At 45.4% G+C, this 25146-nt stretch overlaps 1 protein-coding gene across 1 annotated transcript in view; it reads left to right on the top strand.

Annotated features, from left to right (window-relative positions):
- LOC147677998 (DNA topoisomerase I, mitochondrial-like) overlaps positions 1 to 25146 on the top strand; it is a 1183590-nt gene that overhangs the window by 490578 nt on the left and 667866 nt on the right. The window contains exon 16 of the mRNA XM_086945880.1: positions 20548 to 20669. Within this exon, the coding sequence (XP_086802006.1) occupies positions 20548 to 20669 (122 nt within the window). The remainder of the gene's footprint in view (positions 1 to 20547; positions 20670 to 25146) is intronic.

Genomic DNA, 25146 nt, shown 5'->3' with positions numbered 1-25146 from the left:
GTAAATAGGTCAGTGGGTCACTGCATTTGTCATAGAAATCATTTTGTCACTTGCCCTTAAGTAAAAATCCAAACATACAACAGTGAGCTATTGAAAACTGCAAGGTAAAAATTGTACAGACGTGCTGAATTTAGATACAAAGAGTAAATATGTTGAATGGTGATAGTTTGTGACCTGTTTAGTTGGTTCTTTTGTTGTCTGCAGTTTAAATCAAAAAAGTTCTTTGTTTTGTTGCTTGCAGTTTAAATAAAAACAATCTGTGAGGTTCTCAGAATTGTATCTTGAAGTCTGATATAAAGCTCTGTAGTTATACTGAATAAGCAGCTACCTGTGTTATATGACAGCTCTTTAATAATGTAATACCTGCACTTTCACAATTGCTTTATTAACCTTCCTGCTTTCTCAAATTTGCTTGAAAATGCACCATTTCCCCACTATTTTAAAAAAAAATTCTCGGGGGGGAATTCCCCCCGAACCCTCCTTACTACTATTCAGACACTATTCAGACACATTTATTTTGACTGTGGAGTGCATGCATATGTGTGTATTTATATGTGCAGCTTTGTTTTTAATATATAATCGAGAAGCTAAAAAACTTATGTTTGCCAGTTATGGTTAACTTGGCTATCCATGACAGCCATGCTAACCATTACTTGCACACCAAATGCAATGCTTATGACCTAGCCCTTGAGGTAACCGATTTAATTTCAAATGTCATAAATATTCTTATAGTTCAGATAGGGTTACTATTAATGGGACAACAATGAACATAATTATTAGTTTGAGATATCTAATTTAATATCATTGGCCTTTTAGGTGTTCCATATTGGCTATCGATTTTGTTCCCAGTCTAGGAAGCCAACCTTCACTTGTGAATGGAATTCATCAGTGCACAGTGGGGCTTATCTGCAGGACCTTGTCGTAGGCCAGACCCTCCACCAAACCAATGGATGATGACCCGCCACTGCACATTGTCGAGTTGGGGTTAACTGCAAGGCCCTGAGGCCTATCCACTTCAGGCAGACTTGCAGGACCTTTATAGAGACCAGCTTTTGTGTGGTGTTAGGTTTTTGTGGTTCTCAAAAGATCTACAGCTTGTTTGGGGGGATGGGTATAATTTTTTTGTTCGATCAGGCTGAATTGGCAGACATACACCACTGGGCACGACCATGTCGTGTTTTTTCTGCAATCCTTGCAGATCCCAGTCTTTTTTAGAGACAAGCTCTTTTTATGGTTTTCACAAGATATTTTTGGCGGTTTTAGTCTTTAAGCATCTTTATCTGCAGTCAGCCCATTACAAAGTTTTAAACTGTTCCCCAAAAAATTCTTTACTGATGGGTTCTGCACTTGCACTCCTCTATCTTACGCCCAATACTGGGATTCTTCTCCTCACACCAGATGTTGGTTCTGTAGAGTGCAAAGATCAGATGTGGATTATTTGTTTTTGGTTCCCACAACATTCCTCATGGATACTTTTATAGATTTTGCCAATCCTGGCATTCTATTTATTTTCGTCACTTATGTTTTTTTTTTCTCTTCTACAACTGCAAGATACTCTGTTTTTTGTATGCTTCATCTTAAATTGGTGTTGCATGGTTAATTCACTGAAACACTCGAGGTCTCTGCGCCCTCCTAAGCTTTTGGTCGCATTACTCTGAAGTGACCCTCCTCTTATTCGGAAGCTTCTTCTCTGGTTGATGTGTGAAATTTCTTTGTTGGAATCATTGTGTGGTGTTCTCCATCTCTTTACTCTGTGCTGATGGTTAGAGTGGTCTGCAATGAGGACCAGGGGGTGCTCCTGGAGGAAAATAGGCCAGGAGACTACCAAGGGCAAGGACTACTGTTGAATCAAAGAGGAAGACGCTGTGGGCTATTAAAAAAACTCAGGAAAAACTATAATCTAACCTTCCCCAAAATTACACTACTTGTATCTTGAGTGCACCCCCAAAAGTAAAAAAGCACACCCCATTAAACTTGGTCACTGGGGCCATTGATATTACAGGTTGAACATCCCATTCATCTCCAGCCTCATTGGTGTTCTGCCAGGTCCCCAGATGCTTGTGGGGCTACTGGAATAATAACATGTTGCATCATGACTGGTGGTGCTTATACTAACACCTGCAGAACGTTTATGATGGTGGAAGGATACCTAAAGGACTGTTGGTGCAGTCATACAAACACCTCCTCGGAGGAGCAAGTGACTAATTTGACTCTCCTTGGGGATCAGCAGATATGCAGGTCTGGAAGCACTGTTATCCTGTTTTCTTTGTATTTACATTTTTCCATTGAAGGTTAAGGTAACCCCAAATCTATTCCTTTAGTGGACCCTGAGGCTGGTGTACATGGCGTTCCTGTGAGGGGAGGCACTCCCCGTGCCAGAGGAGCACTCATCCTTCCTGTTAGACTTGGCATCCTTGGCATTGTTTCCTCCTAACTTGTTGCGCTCTGAACTCCTGTTTTGAGCGGACTTCATTTTTGCTGGCCTTTCGACTCACTACTAACCAGTGCTAACATGCTTGTGCCCTGCTCAAAAAGTGGTAACTTTGGCTTTTACCCACTTGGCATATTTAATTTACTTATAATAAAGTCCTTAGTAAAGTGAACTACATGTAATCCCAGGGCCTGTACATTAAATGCTACTACTGGGCCGGCAGCACTGATTGTGCCAACCACTTAAGTAGCCATTTAATCATGATTCAGGCCTGCCATTGCAGAGCCTGTGTGTGCAGTTTTAATCTGCCATGTCGACTGGCAAAACAAGCATTTTGCCATGCCCAAACCATAATGCCATTAATACATAAGTCACCCCGAAGGTAGATCCTAGACAGCTCCAAGAGCGGGGTGTAGTATATTTAAAAGGCTAAATATGTATTTTTAAGTTTTACGTGTCTTTATAGTGAAAAACTCTTGAACACATTTTTCACTACTACGAGAGTCGTCTCTTCCATAATATCAGATTGGAGTTGCCTTTTTATGTTTTATAAGTGTAATTTCTAAATGGGAAGAGATGATGGGTTTAAGTTTGTTGTCTCTCGAATCATAATTTAAAATTCTAACTTATGGTGAAGTCGGATTTTTAATTTTGAAAATGTCACTTTCAGAAAGTTGGAATTGTCATGTCTTAGCCATTTGGTGGCTGCAGCTTCTTTGGTCTCATGACTGGAGTCGTTGACAGTTGGGCTTTGTATGTTCCTCCTAGACAGCTAAACACAATTGAAGCTTAGGTGTGACTTGATGGGCCATCCCGGCAGGATGGGAGGGAAGAGCTGAGCACTGCCTCACTTACACCTGAATAGGCTGTCTCCTGTCTCCACAGAAAATGGTGCATACCCCCTCTAGTCAGATGTGAGCAAGGGAAGGCAGGTCATCTGTGCACTTCAAAGCCATGCCTCCAAAGCTTCTCCCCACTTGAAAGGAACAACTGTATATAAAAGAAGTACCTCTGACGCCACCACTTCAGTACACTTCTGGAGCTGTGGATACTCTGCTGGGAAGGGCTTCTGTGTTGCTTCAAGGACTGCCACTTCTAGTCTTCTGCTGAAAAGGAACTTTTGCCCTGCTGTGCTGACCTCTTTCCTGGGGAAGGAAAATTGGACCTGCAACTTTATCTTGAACTTATGACCCCAGAGTGACTCAAGGACTAGTCTACTGGGCACCTGACCTGAGCCTCAGACATAAAGGGGTCATCAACAGCTCCTGGACCAGTCTTCAGCAAGTTCCTGACCATCGAAGGGCCGTCCCAGGTCCCAGCTCTTGAAATCAAGCTTTTGGGCTCTTCAAAACCACAAATGGGCCTGTTCATACCAAAACCCTCTGCAAGCCCATCTCTTCGCACAGTAGTATCAAAAGCCCAAGGGGGACCACCAATGCAAAGCCCCTGCCTGTCCACGACATTCAGCCTGCTGTTTGCGCCACACCGTCCGTGAAGCTCTTCTTGCTCCCCGGCGAATCTCTTCAACGCAAATGGGTTTCTTGCACAAAATTAGAGAAGGTAAAGCTTAGGCAGGCCTGTTTCCTACCTGCGCTCTGTGATGATTTCCCTGATTTTTTTTACTTTCACCCAGTCCTGCGCGACCAGATAACGGTGGTTGACGCTTTATGATTTTAGGTGCTATACTGGAGTTTATTCTTAAAAAATTAAAACCTCCGGATCTACTTATAGGATTTTTGTCATTGTGGGCTTATTTAATTAAATTAAACTCCATTTTCCTAACCTGGTGAGGGATCTTTGTGTGGTATTTGCTTGTGCCTTAGCTTGACTAGGATTGTGGTTGCTGCTTGACTAGGTCTCACACCTCAGTCATCCAACAACCCAATTTCTAACACTCCCTTTGCCAGTGTCTTGGGGGAAGGATCAGGAACAGGACATCTGGTTCCCCTACCCACACTTGCAGTGCACATGAGCAGGAGTGAAGCCTACTGGGCCTCACTGCCCTGGCTAATGTGTATGTGGTTGCTTCATAAAGAAGCGGGGGCCCTGACTGAAAAATGAAACTTCATACCAGCGGGCCCTTAAGTGAAAAGAATCTAAAAGGAAAGTGTATAGTTATGGTGGCCATATCAAAGGAAGCCACCCTTGTCTCACCCAGATGTCTGAGACTGAGAGAGGCATAATTCATTATGTTGCACCGAGAGTGCCAAGGCGCATCACCATAAAAGTTGTTGAGGTTTCCAGGTGCTGCTTTTAGAGTGCAGTTCCCAAAAGTACCCCACCACTGCAGATTGAAAAATTGACACTGCCTTGCAAGGCCCCAGCATCAATGCACCTCGAAGATGTTTTTCATTTTGTAAGCACTGCTAGGCTTGACTGTGTGGTGTGCCTTTGAGGTTTATGGAATCCTTGAGTTTCAGGGTCCTCCTGGTTGGTGGGATACCTGGTGTAAAGGTAGGAATCCTTTTTCTCTTCAAATATTCACGGTTTTGCAGCTGCTTACAGGTGTAGATATCCAATCCCCTAGGTATGGCTTCTTAAGGTGAAATTTCGAAGATGTCGGAATGTGTGGTGATATCCCACAATGTTCAAAATGGTGAATTTATTTTCTTTCTGGTAAATTTGATTAAATCTCTGTAACGAAACCAGTAGGCCTGATTGATAATGATTGAACATCCCATGATTTGATATAGGCAGATGGTGTGGGGGATGTATTGCGGTGTTTAAGGGTCTGCTGGGTGCAAACTGTTTGTGATGTATCTGGCATAGTGTTGAACCTGGCTCCTTTGAAGGGTAATCCCCAAACGTCTTGCTTCCTTCCTCCTATTTTTCCTACACTTTTATTATTGGCTTTAGGACTCTGGGCAATTTACCCCACTGCTAATCAGTGATAACGTGCAATTGCTCTGTCCTTTGATCATGGTATGATTGGTTTTCACCTGTTTGACATATTTAATTTACCTGCAAGTTTCTTGTTCAATGGTATCCCATACACCCAGTGTCTTTAAATTAAATGCTACTAGTGGGCCTGCAATGTTGCTTGCACCGCCCACAGAAGTAGCTTTTCAAACCTGTCCCAGGCTTGCCACTGCATGGCCTACATGTGCAGTTACTGCCACAGTGACTTGGCGTTTAAAATGACATGCCAAGCCGCACACTCCCCTATTACTACGTATAGGCCACCCCTAATATAGGCCCTAAGCACCCCTATGGGCACGGGGCTTTGTAAGTAAAAGATTAGACGTTTGCCTTTTATTGTGTGCCATGTCCTGGTAGTGACAAACAGCCTATTTGGTTTTTCACTACTTTGAGGCCTACTCCTCCCATAGGCTAACTTTGGAAATTCCCTTGTATGTGTCTAAGTGGTAATTCCTGATCTGAAAGGAGTAGTGTTGCCATGTTTGAGACGTTTAGAATGGTTGTGCTAAATCCTGCTTACTAGTGTAGTTGGATTTTACATTACTATTTTAGAAATGCCACTTTTAGAAAGTGGGCATTTCTCTCTGCTTATGACTGTACTGTTTTGCAGCCTGACTCCAATCATCATCCAGGGCAGAGGGACAGTTGCACTTAGTGTATACTTTCTAGACCGCCACAACACAGGGAGGGTTAGATTTGACAGGAGAGGCAGCTGCTTCCATCTCCATACAGTCTTAGCTAGGAGAGAGGGAGTAGGGGTGCACTTACATTTGTAAAGGCTGTGTCCTGCCCTCACACAAAGGGCTGATTTACCCCCACTCATGTCTGGAGCTAGGGCTGGGTTGAAAGGGAGTGTTATGCACGTCTCAGGTGTCTTTTGAAGTCATCTTCACATTTAAGACATTTGGAGGATAAGTACAGGAGCTCTGACTCTACATTTCTGAGCGATGATGAGCGGCATACCTTTTATTCCACATTTGCCTCACTGCCTTCCCAGTCCTGACGGTCCTAAGTTGGACATGGGGGCTCTCTCAGCACCAGACAAGCCACTGTATAGGCTCTAAAAGGTATCCAGTTGACTTTAAGCCCTGTTTCACCTATGAGTTCTTACTATGGATACCGCTTAAATTACTAACCATTGTTTTCTCGTGCTCATTTTAGGTGTGCTCCAGGCAGGGTAACAAAGGTTATTTTGGAATGTCCATACTATGAAAAGCATATATGGCCATTCATGTTTACGATTCAGAAAAGGGGGTGGTGATGAACAGAGTGTCTGAATTAAGCAGACCACTCTTACCCAGTCCAAAGATCAGGGCTTGATCCATCACCGTTATTTATCTCACCGCACCATCCCAGCTCAGAACCTGGCTATATGCAAATCAGTCTGTCCCTGGCCCAGTGCATCATGGGAACAGGGCAGACTAAACTACCAAGCCAATTCTTCACCAGAAAGGAGACAAGCTACCGGGGACCGGTTTCTGGCATTTCAGCCGTCTTCGGCCCGGCTTGCTTGAAACCTGATGGTGCAGTGAGAAAGGGACTCATGTCTGAGTATACCCTGCCACACCTATAGTGGCCAAAAACGATTCAGAAAAGGGGGTGGTGATGAACAGAGTGTCTGAATTAAGCAGACCACTCTTACCCAGTCCAAAGATCAGGGCTTGATCCATCACCGTTATTTATCTCACTGCACCATCCCAGCTCAGAACCTGGCTATATGCAAATCAGTCTGTCCCTGGCCCAGTGCATCATGGGAACAGGGCAGACTAAACTACCAAGCCAATTCTTCACCAGAAAGGAGACAAGCTACCGGGGACCGGTTTCTGGCATTTCAGCCGTCTGCTTAATTCAGACACTCTGTTCATCACCACCCCCTTTTCTGAATCATTTTGTCCACCATAAGCGTGGAAGGGTATACTCAGATGTGAGTCCCTTGCTCATTGCACCATCAGTATTCAAGCAAGCCGGGCCGACGACGGCTGAAATGCCAGAAACCGGTCCCCGGTAGCTTGTTTCCTTCCCAGTAGAAGAATTGGCTTGGTAGTTTGGTTTGCCCTGTTACCATCATGCACTGGGACAGGAACAGACTAATTTGCATATAGCCAGGTTCTGAGCTGGGATGGTGCAGTGAGCTAAAAAACGGTGATGGATCAAGCCCTGATCTTTGGACTGGGTAAGAGTGGTCTGCTTAATTCAGACACTCTGTTTATCACCACCCCCTTTTCTGAATCATTCATGTGTTTAGCTTGAAAAAAGCCTACATTACATGCTCTAATATTCTTGAATATGTCGTTGTTTGTATTTGTCAGGAAAGTGAGTACAATCGCAGGATTGCATAATATTTGCAGTGTTTATGATTCATTATTTTCAAGAACAAAGGTCCTTAGCCTAGCAATTAAAAATGAAAACATTTTCACATAGACTTTAATGAGAACTATGGATAGTCTTCCAATGTCCAGCCGGACAGAGGAATATTTATTCAAACAAATGTAGAACAAACAAACAAGAGTGAGAGCACCAAACGGATAAAGAAAGGGCACAATCCTGTACCAAGCGTGAAATAAGAAAAACAGAAACAAAATAAATTATCAGGCAAAACGTTGGAGAAAGTGGTGGCTTACAATATAATGCAAGCTTCAGTAAGCTCTACCAAGCAGTATACACAAGACAATTTACACAATGGCTAGATTGTGGTACTGATAAGAAAGTCGACGTTTCGATCCCTAGCTCCTGTTAGTGGGATCATCTTCAGGACTAAAAGTTACAATTGCCTGATTTGTTATTTAGCCTTATGCCGTAACAGCGTGATGGCTGGGTTCCAGCCATCACGCTGTTACGGACGGAATACCCGCCGCTGCCCTCAGTCTCCATTGAGCTCCTCGCAAACCTGCAGCCACCGGTTGCTGCTACAACCTTCATTTTTCCGTGGACAACTTGACCGGCTGGGCACACAGACCGGTCCTTGGTCACACATGACCTTGTACCAACTTGATACTGTGCAGATCAATCGACAATTAGGAATTGACTATGCCACACATTTCGGGCTCCTAGCGCAAGGATCCCTCCATAAGGCTAAATAACAAATCAGGCAATTGTAACCTTTAGTCCTGAAGATGATCCCACTGTAACAGGAGGTAGGGATCGAAACGTCAACTTTCTTATCAGTACCACAATCTAGCCATTGTGTAAATTGTCTTGTGTATACTGCTTGGTAGAGCTTACTGAAGCTTGCATTGTATTGTAAGCCACCACTTGCTCCAACTATTTGCCTGATACTTTATTTTCTTTCTATTTTTCTTCTTTCATGCTTGGTACAGGATTGTGCCCTTTTTTTATCAGTTTGGTGCTCTCACTCTTGTTTATTAGTTCTAAATTTGTTTGAATAAATATTCCTCTGTCCGGCTGGACATTGGAAGACTATCCATAGTTCTCATTGAAGTCTATGTGAAAATGTTTTCATTATTAATTGCTAGGCTAAGGACCTTTGTTCTTGAAAATAAGTAATTACCCTTGGTCCAAGGGTACTTGATCGGGTCCCCTTGTTAGATATATTGTGTTTATGATTCATGTCATTTTGGTCTGTTTCATGAACGATGTACTATATATTTTTATATAACCCTGTGTGGAGTCTCTTTTGTGGTGTATTTATTGTGTTACTGGTGTGTTGCGGAAATGCTTTAAACGTTACCTCTGTGATTAAGCCTGACTGCTCTGTGCCAAGCTACCAGGGATTTTTGTTATAGAGGAACAAACTGTCTCTTCCTATAGATTATTATGAAAAATTAAGGGTAGAAGTTAATTAGTTTCTATGACAACATGAATTGGATAAAGTGATAATTTTATTTATTTAATATACAAACAAAAAAAATGATAAAACAAACAATTAACGTGGGAAACACACAGAGGACACCATATCAAATAGATAACACAACTCTGACATTGACTGGTGACCCAATAAACAAGTACTGTTGCATCTATACCGGTGCAAATGCTATGTGATTAACAAGACATGTCATAGTCATGGTACTACAGGTTGATGACGTTTTGATCCCATTTGAAAATCTAGGGATCAACATCAGGACTAATTAATATATGCCTGAGACAAGAATTGCCTGCAGAAGGCCACTGTATAAAATAATAGGAATGGAGCACAGTATTTAACTGGCAGTGAGTGCTTGTGTGAAGAGAATGGCACAACGAGTTATGGAAGGTCCCAAACGAAGATGAAGGGCAAAAAAGGGGCAGATTCTAAGGCAGAAGCTGCTGATAGCTGGCGTTGTAGAGGTTGGCCGCAAGGTCTGCAGTAGGGAAGCCGGCACTAGGTAACAATGGCTCTTGGATGCTTCACGGTGGTGGCGAGATGGGCTCTGAACAAATTGACGTACCAGGGGTGAACACAGGCTATCTTTAGGGCGTAACTTGCTTGCCCTGACTAGAGTGCTGCATTTGGCCAGATATGGCTTCATACCCTCACCAACCAGAAACCCAATTTTTAACACATAGCAATTTTAGTTACATTTAGGAGGTTACTTGACTTGTTTTGACCTTTCCTTAGTGCCTTCTGTTCTGTGCAAGGCACTTTAGACGTGTCATCACTGGCTTTTCCATCTACCACCTTGTATATATTTGTTTTTGTGCATATCTTGTAGTTATGCATGTATTAAAGTACTTTTGCTTTTTTAAGAAAAGCACTGCCTGGACTATTTGTTCTGTTGTGTTCTAAATTACTAGCCCACAACACCTTCCTCGGTATGCTTTACCACACTGCCTGGCTACCCTAAGTGCCAAGGGATAAAAGGGCCACTTGGCGGGGTAGGGACCACAGTAAGAGGGACAGAGGACATGAGAAAAATACTTTAGTTAGAATTGAGGCCCAGTAGGTTCTGATTGCCCTGGCAACCTCTGGCTATGATTTTACACAAGTGGAACCTTTACCTCCAGTAATGAAAAAGGTGGAACACCAATTATTCCTCAGCATGGTGTTCCTAGAAAATAGATGCAAAGCAGTAGCTGCTCCATAACGTAGCGTGGAATTGGAGTTGCCAAGTCTGACTTTGGTAGGAGTTTTGTGTAGGAAAGAAAGGATTGTCGTTCAAAGTTTTTTTTAAAGAGCCAAGCAGTGCATTTGAATGTCCAGTTTCCAAAACAATTGGCTTAAAAAAAAAAAAAGTTTGCATACAATGTACCGGGACATTAATGAAATATTTTAATACTCTCATGGTTGTTTGACATTTAGCCCTACCCAAAAATACATGAAACCACGGTGGTCTATTTTTCTGCCTGATTAATGTACCTAGTCATTAATCACAAAGAAAAGGTTTTACAGTCCGATCAATTTGCCTGAAGAGAGCTATGAAGCATGGCATCCAATCAGATTAAGATGCATATAACATCTTTCTTCCTGTATTGCTCATACTTTTTTATTCCTATCCTGCCCTGTTAAAGCAACTTGTTAGATGTTTACTGTGATTGAGGATTAGAAAGGGCAGGTCGGAAAATTGAAAGGTTAAACCGATCCCATAAACTCCGGCTGTCGACAGCTGGCTGTCCTTCAGGATAGACAACTTGCAGGTTACAGAGACCTTACACGTCCAGACTGCAGATATATCTGCATCCCTTAAATAACACCAATCTTACAAATGTAGGCGTCAGACATCAGTTTTGATGTTAATGTACCACTGAGCTGAGCAATCTGTATTTCAGAGCTAATGTACCCTTTAGGGCCAACGTCCCCTTACACAAGTTATTTAATATTAAAAAACATACCATTAAAATCAACGAAAAATTGTTGTTTGAGGCAAAACATTATCAACAATACCAAACCCATAATTCGGGGAGATATACAAAGTTGCATAATTTTTCTCTCGCAAATTACCTGCAGTTGTCGCAAAACATTTGTTTGGTAAGTAACATTCCACTATTGCATCATTCATGGAGAAAAACGAGCTTAGAATATGTACTTGTGTACAAAACCCTTGCAAGGGTGATCTAATATGTGACGTCATCAGCAGTGCATTGCAAGGTGGTGACAGTAATAGTTAGCTCAGCTAAATGTAACCAAATTTCACAGGTTTTGTACAAGTGAAATGTCAGCCTAACTATAACATCTCTGTAACCTTTGTTTTTTTCCAATGAATTTCTAAGGTTTTTTAACAAGCAGTATTGTTTTCAAAGTGGTGGAGAAAGGTGTATGGGCCTCCAACCAGCTCTCAGGAATTCAGATGCGTAGGAACTAGAGGAGGTACCAACAGCGCTTCTTGGCTCCCAAGGTCCCTCTGGCGTAAAGTGGACTTCATCCCCCAACCAGTACTGCAACAGGAGGTTGGGGGATGAAGCTGCCATCACTGCTGGGGGTCCCGGAGGCCAGCTAGCCCTACTGTTACCTCTAGTAAGCCCCACACAGCTGGATTGCTGAGAGGTGATCTGGTCCCACGCCCCCTTTTTCCACCACTCTGCAAATGCACTTCTGGGATGAAGTCCACTTCAGTTCTATGGCCCTCCGAAAGTAAAGGGACCTCATAGCCCCGCCAGCAGTGCGCTGACAGGTGCATTTGCAGGGTGATAGAAAAAGGGGTGTGGCCTCCTGGTACCTCTCAGCAATCCCACTATGTGGGGCTTACTGGAGGTAACAGGTGGGCTAATTGGCCCACAAGGAGGACCCTCAAGAGCGATGGGGACTTCAACCCCCAACCAAGAGGGAGCCATGAGGCGCATTTGCAGAATAGTGGAAAAAGGAGGCGAGCCTCCGACGAGTTGCCGACTTTAAAATTGTCAATTTTTTTTTTTTAATTTAGGAAGGCCCTTCATGCGTTTGGACCCCGGGGACCACTTCCCCCAGGGACTGCCCTTTTTTAAAAATGTTCAATTAAAAAAGAGGGGCCATGTGGCTCCCCTCAGGCTGGCTATTTTCTTTATTTAAAATGGAGGCGGGCTGAGTGGCCCCCCTCCCAGGCCATTTTCGGCCCCAGGGACCCCATCCCCCGGGGCCAGACAATATTTTTTTATTTTTATGAGGGGGCATCCCCCCCCCCAAGGCTGATTTCTTTCCCATGACCTGGCCATTTAATAATTGTTTTAAATAAAAAAGGGAGGGGGACCAAGCGGATCCCCTCCTGGGCAAATTTCCGGCTTCGGGACTCCAATCCTTGGGGCATGACAAGCTGGCTGAGGACCGCAGGGGTATCCTGAAGGCCGCCCTGGTCCCAGCTGGTTCCCGCCTCCTGCAGGAGCCGGCATGGCTATTTACCCCCAGGGTGCTGCTGACATGCAGCTCCTTGGTTGTAAAATGCAAAGTGTACTCGCTTTGAACAAGCGGTGCGAAGAGCCGTCCCATAGCAATGTCCCAGGGGTGGGCACCCTAAGACATTGCTGGTGGCCATCCACAGGGCCCTTTATGGCTCCAGGAGGGGGCCACGTGACCCCTCCCCCCACCCATTTGTAAGTAGCCCCAGGGAAGTGGTGCTGTGTGGGGGGGCTTGAGCACCCTGCACACATTTTCAACATAGCCCTAGGGAGGTGGCTGTCCCCGGGGCAGCAGGTGGGCCGGGTGGCCCCCTGCTGTTAACAAACATAGCCCTGGGGAGGTGGCAGTTCCCAGGGCTGTGGGGGGGGCAGAAGCCCCCCACAATCAATTTCATGATTATAGCCCCGGGGAGGTGATGGTGCCTGTGGCTGGAGGGGGGGCAGCGTAGCCCCTCCCACATTAAATAAGCCCCCAGGGGTGGCAAGATCATATTTTTATTGCCCCTGGAACCTGGTCCTCCCAGGGGCTTAAGTGAAAGGAAGCGTGTGAGCCCACGCTTCGTTTTCTTTTATTTGTTTTTTATTTTAGCCAGTAATGCTTTTTTGGGCTCTGGAAGTCCCTGTGGGGAGCCCTTGAGCAGGCCTAGGGGGACGAGGGGTTATTACCCTGCCCCCTTTTCCTATTTATTTGATTTTTTTAAACTTTTTTCTTTGCAACTCGGTTCAACTGTCACAAGATGGCTGCAAACACTTCCTGGTTTGAAGTTTTGGTAGCCAATCCGATCTCAGGCTCGAGATCGGGAGGGTTTGCAGATCCACCGGTCATATTCGTATACCAGAGAAATGTTTACATTGATCCAGAACTACTGAATGGATTTACACCATTTTCCAAAAAGAGAGCCCTCTGGAACAAGAGCACCTTTCTGCCAAATTAGGTGTAATTCTGTTCAGCATTTCGGGCTGTAGCTGCATCAACAGTTTCCTATTGAAATTAACAGGGAGAAAAAGCATTTTGGGACCCCCTCTTTTTCTCACATCCGCTTGAAGGATCACCCTGAAATTTTCAAGATAGCAGCTAAAGTGAGTGGTTAGTTTTAAAAATTTTGTAAAGATTAGTCAAATGGCAACACAGATATTGGCAAAAGAAAAAAACATTTTTGAATAGAAACTTAGGTCCCAACTATAACTACATACAGGCGACTGCCAGTAGGTAATAACAAAAGGAGATTCACTCTTTCTTTGCAGCAAGATAAACAAACCCATTGTTAGAAGGTAGTTCTAACCATCTGAGCCACCTGGATTGTTTGCTTTTTGAACACCTAATTTTTGCGCTTTTACAGTTGGAGAGCCTCAGAACCTGGGACTCGCCCAGAGTGAACTCATGATGAAAGGAAATAATTGCTTACAAGTGTGCTAAGCCATATTGTACCCCTTTGAACCCTAACACTACACCTGCATGAGGGTGTCTTTTCAAGAGGCATAGGGACAGCAACTGATACCCACATCACAGATTGGGGTGTAGGGATGGTTCGGAGTGGGGTAGATGTAGGGTGTCCTTGGAAATTCCCATGCTTTTTAAGGGCAGGGTAGGTTTCCACAGGAGGGGTCAAATCTAGCCTTCCCCCGCTGAAATTGTTCTTGCCATTAGTGCAGGCCAAAACCACTGGAAGGGTGGGGCAGGAGGTTTCTTAACCCCAGGTAGTGACACCCCAGGGGTTCCCATGGTGAGGGACCCCAATAAACTTTTCCCATAGTGGGAGGAGGGTACGGTAGAGTTCTGTGTTCAACAGGCCCACAGGTTAACCTCAACATCATCTCCTACGCCGACGACACTCAGCTCATCCTCTCCCTCACCAAGGATCCACGCACCGCCAAAATCAACATCCCTGACGGAATGAAGGCCATCTCCGACTGGATGAGGAGCAGCCGTCAAACTGAACTCAGACAAGACGGAGGTCCTCATCCTGGGACCCAACTTCTCAGCCTGGGACGATTCCTGCTGGCCAACCACTCTGGGGACAGCACCGACACCCACCGACCAAGCACACAATCTTGGATTCATCCTCGACTCCTCCTTCTCCATGTCCAAACAGGTCAACGCCGTCTCCCCCTCCTGCTACAACACCCTCCACATGCTCCGCAGGATCTACAAGTGGATCCTGACCGAAACAAGGACGGTGACACAGGCCCTCGTCCGCAGCAGGCTGTGCCGGAATCCCAGCCAAACACCTATGACGACTACAGCGCATCCAAAATGCCTCCACCCGACTGATCATCAACACCGCAGCCGCAGCCGCAGCCACATCCCCCCCCCCCCCCCCCCCCCACCTGAGAAACCTACACTGGCTCCCAGTCGACTAGAGGATCACCTTCAAACTCCTAACCCACGCACACAAAGCACTCCACAACACCGAACTAGCCTACCTGAACAGCAGACTTCGCTTCCACACACCAGCCCGCCAGCTCCGCTCTGCCAGCCTCGCCCTCGCCCCCAGCATCCAACGAACAACCTCAGGTGGCAGACTCCCTAGATTACAGGGAAAGGTTAGTTGTGGACCATGAGGTGTCAGGGTAGGTGGTTACCCAAGAAAGCAACAGGATGTCATTCTGAAGCTTGTGTTGTGAATCTGTTGTGTAGGCTGGGGCGATGCATGGCCAGTAACCAATCAGGTAGGTCCTGGGGGTTTGGACCCCAGGACCGGGAGCTTAAGGTTGTTCCCCTAGCTCGATGCTGGAGGTAGACTTATGAATTGTAGGGACCCTGCGCTTCAGAGGAGGGTGGTGCAGGCCAAGTTGGGATCTTGAGTGTCCCTGGCTGATGGAGGTAGTACCACCATGAAGACAGGCGGGTCTATCTTATTTGAAATGACCCTGTGCTTCAGAAGGGTGTGGTGCAGGATACCCAGGGTTCATGAGGGCCTCTAGACAGTCTCCCAAGGCGCCAAGACCAAGGAGAGGTGGGCCTGGGTGCAGCTGCCTCAGGGTTCACAGGCTCTCTAAGCATACTCCGGGAGGAATCCGCGTCTCTCGAAGGGAAGGGTGCATAGGCCCTGTCCTCGCAATGAAGGGTACTCATTTTTGAGCTTTAACTCTGTAAGGGCTGCACTGGGAAGATTCCTGTTGTGCGCATCCCAGGAGCAGGTACAGATGGAATTGTGTGGCAGGAAATATGCAGAGTTGGATGGTGACATGGAATAGTATTTGAAATGTGGGGAGACACATGTATTTCAAAGTCAGTGTGCTTTACAGCTTCATTGTAGGAACACTCCATTACTCTCCTATGAAGACAGGGACCACATGGGGTAGTTTCACTTCCCCCGGGCCAACAAATTCTAGACATGCACCAAAGTACACTGTAAGTTGTGTAAAAAACTATTCTGCTGAGTCCAAAGCCATATCTGTACTGCGTATGGATCATCCAGAAATGTCATATTCCTCTGACTCCGCTCATAATTAGAGCCTGGCCAGGTGTGTCCCTGCCAGGCTGGAATAAATACCTTCCTCCCCAAGCTGTGGCAACAGAGGCCTAGCCCTTCACTGCAAGCATTACAAGGGCGAAGGTCTTCTATCCAGGAGGGAGAGATGGGGTTAAGCTGCAGGTTATCCATCAACAGCGGTCACCCGGTGCCAGGCACTAGACCTACTCCGGGCTGGGCCATGAAGTCAGCTGGGGGAAAGGGAGATTTTCAGAGACCATGTGGCATGAAACTACGGGCTGCTGCCATTTTGAAGTATCCCGGAGGCCTGTTCAGGAAGGAGGGAGAGGTGATGTGTTGCTGCAGGATAGGGCAGAAGTTCCTTCCTGCCAGCTCCCTCTAACTTCTTTTAAAAGGTCTTGCACAGGAAGAGGAGCTCTCTCTGGGGTGTGGTCTTGTGGAGGAAGACTGGTGGTGGAGCCTGGCACCATGGGCAGTTGGAAGGAGGAACCCCCTGACTGTCCCAGGACTCTGGACTGAGCCTTTGTGGGAGTCCAGGGCCAGTGAGGAGGAGACTGGGCCTTTGCACAAGGAGAAGAGAGGCTCAAAAGGAGAGCCAGATGAAAAGCTGGTGCAGGGAGCCAGTGAAGACAGCTCCTTGCTGAGCCCCCCTCCTGGCTGCAAGAATGGTGGTGAGGAGTGCTCCAGGTGACTAGGGTTGGCCACCAGGGCCAAGAAGAGGGCAAGATTATCAAAATTGCCCACACAGGGGCCGAGATATGTTCCCTACAAAATAGGCAACCTTTGCTGCAACCAACGAGGAAGCGCGTGGGGCTCCGCCCCCAGTTTTGGATATGCCCCCAGGGTGGGTCACGTCCCGGGGGCCACTCCTAGACCAAGGAGAGGCCGTAGTGCACCGTTGCACCCTCTGAAAGGTGCCTATGGGGCCCAGGCTTCCCCGGGCCACCACAAAGTAAAGTCAGGGAGTACCGTTGTGCTACCCGTGAATTTGCCCCCAGGGGTGCCAGGAGCCTACCCTGGCCCCCGACTAAGACCGCCGGGGAGTGCGATCGTGCTCCCCGTGAAGTCATTCCAAAAGGGCCCAGGACTCACAACTCTGGGCCTGCCGAAGATGAAGCCAGGGAGCACCATCAGACTCTCCGTGAAGATCTTGGGAGCCCAGGACCCCAACTCTGGGTGCCAGTGTCTGTCAATAGAAGATGGAAGTGCCGCCGCACTCCCTCGTGGCAGAAGGAAGGATGGGGGAGTGCCATTGCACTTCCCGAGGCCCAGCCTGACCAGCGGCAGCCTCAGTGAATGCCCCAGGTGCAGGCAGACAAGAATGAAAGCGCCAGCTCCCGCGGCAGCATGCGAGTGTGCTGGCCAGACGGGGAGCTAGCAGTAGCAGCTGGGGGTGGGCTCCCCGAGCTTCTCTTCAACTCACCTCTGGGTAAGGGGTCCAAGTGGGACTGGGGCCCCAACTAATGGCAGATGTTGCGTGAGGCCGCCAGCAACGGCAGCGTGGCTCTCCCCGGAGCAGCGGGGAACCCGTTCTAATATTCACACACTGAGCGCGAAGCACCCCATAATGCCTTGCAAGGCATCAGGAAAGCTGCTTGTTTTGGTGCATGGTGGCCCCCGGAAGAGGGGGTCACCCCCATTTTTTATATAATAGGTGCAGGGAAGCTGCAGGAGCAATGTAGACTCCCCCAGTCCCCACCCTTAGTCTCTGGGAGACTTAAAGGAAAGAACCCCTCAAGGGTTATTCATGTTTTTTAATCCTACCTTATGCCTGAACTTCTATTCTACAGCCAGGAGATGAAGCTTAGGGCTGCACTGAAGTGTGCAAGGTTTAACATGGATTTGCACCGAGGTGATACCCCCTAGAGGTGGAAAGGTGTAATTGCACAGGTGGTGCATTTACGAATAGTGTTCCTTTTGGGGACTGGAAGTCACATGTGATTTGTGAAATAAGAGAAGTGAGGTTATGTTGCTAGGCAGTCCTCCAAGAAAACCAAAGGAAAAAAGGGGGGAAAGCATGAGAGCTCCTCCAAGAGAGTAGGGACAATGACCCAGACTGCGAGTAATACACCTAATGGTAGCAGTCAGCTAGCATCTGAGCACCCGATATGGGCTTCGACTTTGCTAAGAGAAGTTAAAGATCATTTGGAAATGCACATCTATAGTGAGATAGGAGTTCTCAGACAGCACTTAGAGAACCTTACTTTGAAGGTAGACTCATGGGGAAGCAAAATGGACGCCCTTTGCAAAACTCTGGATAATTCAAAAATAACTGAAGTGTCCTCCATACAGCAGAGCATTCAGGTGGCCACTCTCCCCCGAAATGCTAATAGAGAACCTAATTTTGTAGCTGAGCTTCCTACTCCAGCTAATCTCGCTATGGTATCGGGGGGGGGGGGGGTCTTGCCTTGGAGCAGTAAGGGCAGCAAAGGATGGGGTAGCTGTCCAAGGGCTGGCACCAGTGGCATCTAGAACTGATATGCCAGCAGAGGGTAGCTCTTCGAGCACTAGCAGGGGAGATTGTGGGAATAACACTGATCTTAATAGATCAATAATTAAACATACTTTGCCATGTATAGATCTGCCCCCTGCCCCAACTCCTTATACTGGCATTCTCACTGGAGTCCCTGAGCTGGAACCAAATAGAACAGAGCAATACCCGGAGTTAAAAAACAAAGTCCTCTTTTGGTTAAATAAACACAGACCTTTGCCCCCCAAATCCTGAGTGAAACTCTATTTGCTAGGCGGGTAAGCTGGATAGGATCAAAGAAAAAAGACATACAGGGGGATTGCGTATTAATTAACGTTAGGGACTCTAGGGCAGTGCACCACTTTTTAAATTGGGACTAGGCAAGCGATAGTAGTGGTATAAGCTCCTTTCCTCTTGGCTATTTCTATCCTCCCACTCCACTAATACAAAGAATGAGTGGCGTGTACAAAAAATGGGAAACGCTTTGAAGTACTCCCGTCCTTTGACATCCCAGTAAATAACCGATTCAGCAGTTTAGATCTAAATTGATTGACTAAATGTCCCAGTAGAACTTGCTGAAGGTAGAACTACTCAGACACCACCGCAGCAAGAATGCGAAAGATCCAGGCAAGGGGTTTGTCACCTTGAGGACTTATCTATGGTTACAGAAGATTTGAATGGGAGCCCCACCAGGCAAACTGGGGGACATTTGGGGAACTCTGCAAGACCTTTTAACTAGGCCCATTGCACGTGCACTTTATATAAAATTCCATTTGAGGATTTTGCCTTTGGCAGGTTTTACCATTCATGGAATAAAAAAGAAAAGTTATGAAAGTCTTGCCTGATGGGCTGCAGTGCAATTGAGAATGATGAACACCTGTTTAACTGTAATGCATACCTCAAACAACGTGCTCTTGGATCATCCCTCTATGCCGATGGCGAAGTATTACCGATCGCCATACAGCTGTGTAGACCCACATGCATGATTCTATTGTTTATTCTGTTTCCGGATACTTGTCCTCTATATGGCACATCACGATGAGGGAACTGAAGTGAGGGGGTCTCGGGGAATTCCTGATTATTTTTTATATTGAATATTATCTTTTAATACATTTTATGATGTAACTTTATTACATGAGTTATTTTGACAAGGAATTAATTTTAAACCTGGTAATTAATTAAATGTTTCTTGTTTTTATGTTTTACTGTACCTTTTATGGTTCATGTAACCGAAATAAAGGATTTAAGAAGCTCCTGTTTTGACCTTAAATTGCTCAAATACCAACTTGCCCTAATTTGCAAATATACACATTTACACATACCAGTTTTTAATTTGGGGATTATCTAAATTATCTTCCACCGAACCAAAGAATGCTGTGAGTCGGTCTTGATAGGTTTTTCCAGAGCAATATGTTGGTTCCAGTGAGTGTGGGATGAATCTGAGATAGATGCTTCAAGAAGGATTAAGTGCATTGTCAGAGCAGTATCGTTCTCAGTGCTAGAATACACCAAAACTATAGGACAGAAGTGAGGCATGTCGTAAGAGCTTCTGGGGCATAGCTTTGATTAATGAAGAAATGTGCTTTTACTGGTACCCAGTTCTCAGCCCACTGCATCCAAGTATACCTGTATATCGCTTTGTAACTGGGGCATTTTACCTGCTTTCAATAGGGCCCATAGCAAATATGCTACACCACTGAGGCGCAGTGGGCCCTAACACAAATAGCAGTGCCTTTACTTGCTCCCTCTGAAGTTGGTAGGGCATAGTCCAAACGCCTGCCTTGAGAAGCCGCCTCTGCCTGTTACTGGTCATTAAGGAAGTACGGCTTCTAACTTGGACAACCCCAATCAGTGGCTTAAAAATTGTCATCACTAAGATGGCACACACACTGTTACATTTGAATTGCAGTTGGAAAATCAAACTAGTTCTGACTCAGTTCTGCAAGTTTAAGGTTAGGGGTCTGTCATCTTTCAGACTGAGGGTTTTAATTTAGGTTTTTTTAGCTCCGACATATGAATATTAAATGTATTATTTTGTTTTCGTCTAGGCAAACATCTACAACTTAGTTCTGCAACCGAGGAAGTTGCCAGTTTCTTTGCAAAAATGCTCGACCATGAGTACACCACCAAGGATGTGTTTCGGAAAAACTTTTTCATGGACTGGAGGAAGGTAAAGTCATATGTTCTAAATCCTGAAAGCAGAAAGCTGCCCAGTAACAGGAAGGCACATGTTGATCTTGTCTGTTTTCATACTGGTTTCTTTTTTTTGCATTATATTAGCTTTTCTGTAGCGTTTCTATTTTTCAAATGCTGTCATTCTTGTGAACTCCAGTGTCACAGTTGTCCTGTTAGAGGATGGGTGATAACACCCCTGCAGTGCTTTGGGGTGGATCTACTCTTGGAATATATTTCATTGCTTTCTATCAGACTGTTTTGTGGAGTTTACATGTAAATCTTTTAATTTGTTTTATACAAGTTAACTTTAAAATAGACATCTTTCAGCCTTTGTACTTGGTTTGAATCACCACTATTGCAGAACTGCCCAAAACAGCCATCCATTGCTTTGTCTATATATTACATTTGTTCTTGCAGCAGCCATGGCTGTCACTATGCACTAAGGTGAATTTCTACACAAAGCTGCTCCTCGGTTCCTTCCAAGGTTCAACTTGAGTTTTTTTGAGCTCGAGACCAACACTCTTGGGTTCTGTGAGTTATTTTACTGTGATCTATTGACATCACAGGTAAGTACAAAGTACATGGAGTCATTACATCACACCCAACACACCACAACTCATTGCATTGTATAGTCCTTACACCACAGCTGGATCGATCTATCTCGCCCAGTACCAGTCACCACTGAGTAGTTCTAGTTAGGACCACATTTTCTTAGGAAATTCTTTTGTTTGCTTATAACTTTTGTTCCATTTGATGATTCTTCCCTACATTTTCCAAAAAAAGTGGCATCTACCTCAGCTTCCTCCAGGAAAGTTTCAGGGTGATCCATCAAGTTTGGCCCGAGAGAAAGGGAGATCCTGAAAACCCATTTTCTCAATGCAACATTCCAAGGGAACATTGAACAGCAATACAGAAAAAAATGGCTGAACAGAATTGCACCACATTTGGAAAAAAGCCATATCTGCATCCAGAAAGTGTTTTTTGTAATTTGGTGTAAATCAATTTTCTAGTTTTTGCAAAACTAAGGTTCAAAAGTCTTACATTCACCAGTTCTAGTTAACTGAAGTAACTAGAACTAGCCCCATCAAGTAATTTTAACTCGTCTTACCATGCACTGCTCCTATCCTCACATATTACATCACTCATGATGTTCAATAACAGCATTGATACCATCACTGACATCTGAAATTAAATAATTGAACTGTGCCATCCACTAAAGTAGCACTGTAAAACATGTTTCCAGGCCGGCCACTGCAACCTGGGTGTGCAGTTTCAAACCGTTATTTTGACCAGGCAAAATAAATATTTTTCAAGGCCGAAACCTTCATTTTTAATACATATGTCACCTTTAAGGTAGGCTATAAATACCTAAAAGACAGGGTACATGGTATTTGAAAAGTAATTATTATGCATTTAATGCTGAACATGCCCTGGCAGTGAACACCGCTTCCCCCCCACACCCACACACCATCTTCCCACCAACCATGGTAATTTTTCTCTATGCAATAACAGCTCTCCCAGAGGCTACCACTGGTTTACACTATTACACTTACGTATGGGAGTAGTTTGAAAAATGGTTCACAGGCTTATTTTAATAGTAATTGAAAATCCAACCTCAGTCAAATCGAATTTTATATTACTATTATAGAAATGACACTTTAAAAAACAAGTTAACTTTGCTGTCTAAGCAAAAAGATCCCTTATGCTATTGTCACCTGACTGCAGATGTCTTCCCTGTGGTAAGATGTAGTTTGTTCAGAGACCATGGATGGGTGTTGAGAGGTGTATTTTCTTCCTTGAGCAGTATTGCCTGGTTGGGGGGCGGGGAGGAAGAGTACTTGTGCATTCCCTCTAGACAATCACACAAAGGGAAGTTGGATTGTGACATGCATCCTGATGACCCTTCAGCAGGCTGATATGCCTTCCTGAGGTAGATTGGGAGAGAGGAGCGGGCACTTGCACCAGAATATGGCTGTGTTTGTCCCCACACAAAGAGCTGCATACCCCCCGTACTGAGTCTGGTGCCTGGGCATGAAAGGCAGGGACCTTGTGATCTTCAAAGGCCTCTTTGTCCCCCCCCCCCCCCCACTTCAAATGCACAACTGAGTCTAGGTACTGGACACTGACACCCCTAAATCAGAATGGTGCTGGGTCCAAGGACATTCTGCCAGGAAGAACTGCTGTGCTGTAGGAGGGACGGCCACTCAAGGGCTTGCTGGCTTGCCCCCTGTTCTTGAAATCTCAGGCCATCAAAGACTTAAACTTTGCTTCAGCTGCTGTTCTCTGCCAAGTGAGTCCTGTCTTTCCAAGAGGTACCAATCCAGTCCTGGGCTTTGAAAGTGGATTCTGCAGTGGTGTACCTGCAAACAGTGAAGCAGTGATGACTTTGCGCTCACGCACTGCCCTTTGTTGCCGACACAGTGCCGATTCTATGATTGATATAGTCCTGATTGCAAGGTTCAACGGCACCTCACTGCTACTCTGACAGCACTGCGAGGCTCTACAATACAGCACGTGCATCATAAGGGGGTTCCGCGACACTGGATCTGAAGAACCGGGTTTTTAGAACCCAGCGGCACCAGGGACACGTCCAAAGTCTTCGGGTTCTCCTGTCTTGGCAAACAGAGACACAGAATACTTCTAGGTGGCGTCAGAGATCTAATTTATTAGCTGCAGCTAGTAGCAGTAATCCCAGCAACACAACACGGTGTACAACTCAAGAAACTGCTCAATTTTGTAGAGCAAGACATCAGTATTTATACACAATATTCACATTACAAATGGACACCCACTGCAGCAAATTCTGACCAATAGAAAAACATTTCTATACATTATCACATTCCAAAAAGGCTCACTTTACATTGTACCAACCCCACAAGTTAATTATTAGGATGCCCCAAATTCAATTTCCACAAGCCGGACAAACCCAAAATTGAAAGCACAATGCATGTAACGAAGGAACATAAAAAGGAAACTATGATAGATAATGAGCAAGATAAGGCATGTGTAGAAAAGCTAAAAGTTGAGGATGTCCTGAACTTTGACTTGCAATCTCAGATAGCAATCAACCAAGGAAATTGGTCTCGCAAAGGGTCAGTTTCATATAAAGAGGTCAGTTTCTTACAAGGCACCTTAAAGTCAAGTAAAGGCTTAGTTAATAAGTGCATGAACAACGAAGCCCATGCAACTTCGTTCGTCTAGTTACCTCCATGAATTGGCTTGGTAGTTTGGTCTGCCCTGTTCCCATGATGCACTGGGCCAGGGACAGACTAATTTGCATGTAGCCAGGTTCTGAGCTGGGATGGTGCAGTGAGCTAAAAAACGGTGATGGATCAAGCCCTTGACTGGGTACGAGTATTCTGTTTAATTCAGATGCTCTGTCCATCACCACCCCCTTTTCTGAATCGTTTTGTCCACCATAAGCGTGGAAGGGTATGCTCAGACATGAGTCCCTCGCTCACTGCACCATCAGGATTCAAGCAAGCCGGGCCGAAGACGGCTGTAATGCCAGAAACCGGTCCCCGGAAGCTTGTTTCCTTTCCAGTAAAAGAATTGGCTTGGTAGTTTGGTCTGCCCTGTTTCCATGATGCACTGGGCCAGGGACAGACTAATTTGCATGTAGCCAGGTTCTGAGCTGGGATGGTGCAGTGAGCTAAAAAACGGTGATGGATCAAGCCCTGATCTGTTGACTGGGTACGAGTATTCTGTTTAATTCAGATGCTCTGTCCATCACCACCCCCTTTTCTGAATAGTTACCTCCATGGGCCTACGTGATGGCAACACCAAAATGGAGGCACGAACAAAATTGAACCCATATTCGAGACAAAGTCTCTGAATACGTAATGAACTTGCTAGTTAACATGACAAATTCACTCCATATTAGCCGTACTTGCTAAATACGGTACAACATCACCAAAATCGTGACGGAACCATACCAAAACAGGACAAGGCAGATTTTACAGAACCTCAGATCTGACAGCATGGAAAAACACCAATGCTGCATATGCATCATAAGAGGTTTGGATAAGGACATGGGACCAGACTGAAAATCTTGACGCATGGGTCTGACTACATGAATCGGGACCAATGCATCAAGTGTTCGACGAAGAAGCCTACTCCATCCAAGGTACTTTTCTAGTGGGCCCTGATTGGGTCTTGTAGCCGACTTGCCTTCCATAGCGATTGGCTTGAAACTTTGGATTTACCCCAGTACAGCACGTCCGCCAATAACCCCTAAGCGCTATTGACTTTTAAGCAGTTTTTGCAGTTTACTCTTCAAAAAATCATATCTCAAGTGCTTCTTATTGGATGTTTGTCATTTTCATCTTGTTTTAATCAGATAATAGTGCTCTATTTTGGCAGTTTAACTTTAAACCTTTTTATGCAGGGTAGGAGACCACAGCAGAGAATTAGGAGGGAGGACAGTGATGAACCTGTGAGAATAGGCACAGTAACAGTGTTCCTAAATTTTT

The sequence above is a fragment of the Lissotriton vulgaris genome, chromosome 12 (assembly GCF_964263255.1).
Source record: "Lissotriton vulgaris chromosome 12, aLisVul1.2, whole genome shotgun sequence".
Lineage (NCBI taxonomy): Eukaryota > Metazoa > Chordata > Amphibia > Caudata > Salamandridae > Lissotriton > Lissotriton vulgaris.
The sequence above is the reverse complement of the archived record's forward strand: the minus strand, read 5'-3'. Positions and strand labels throughout refer to the sequence as shown.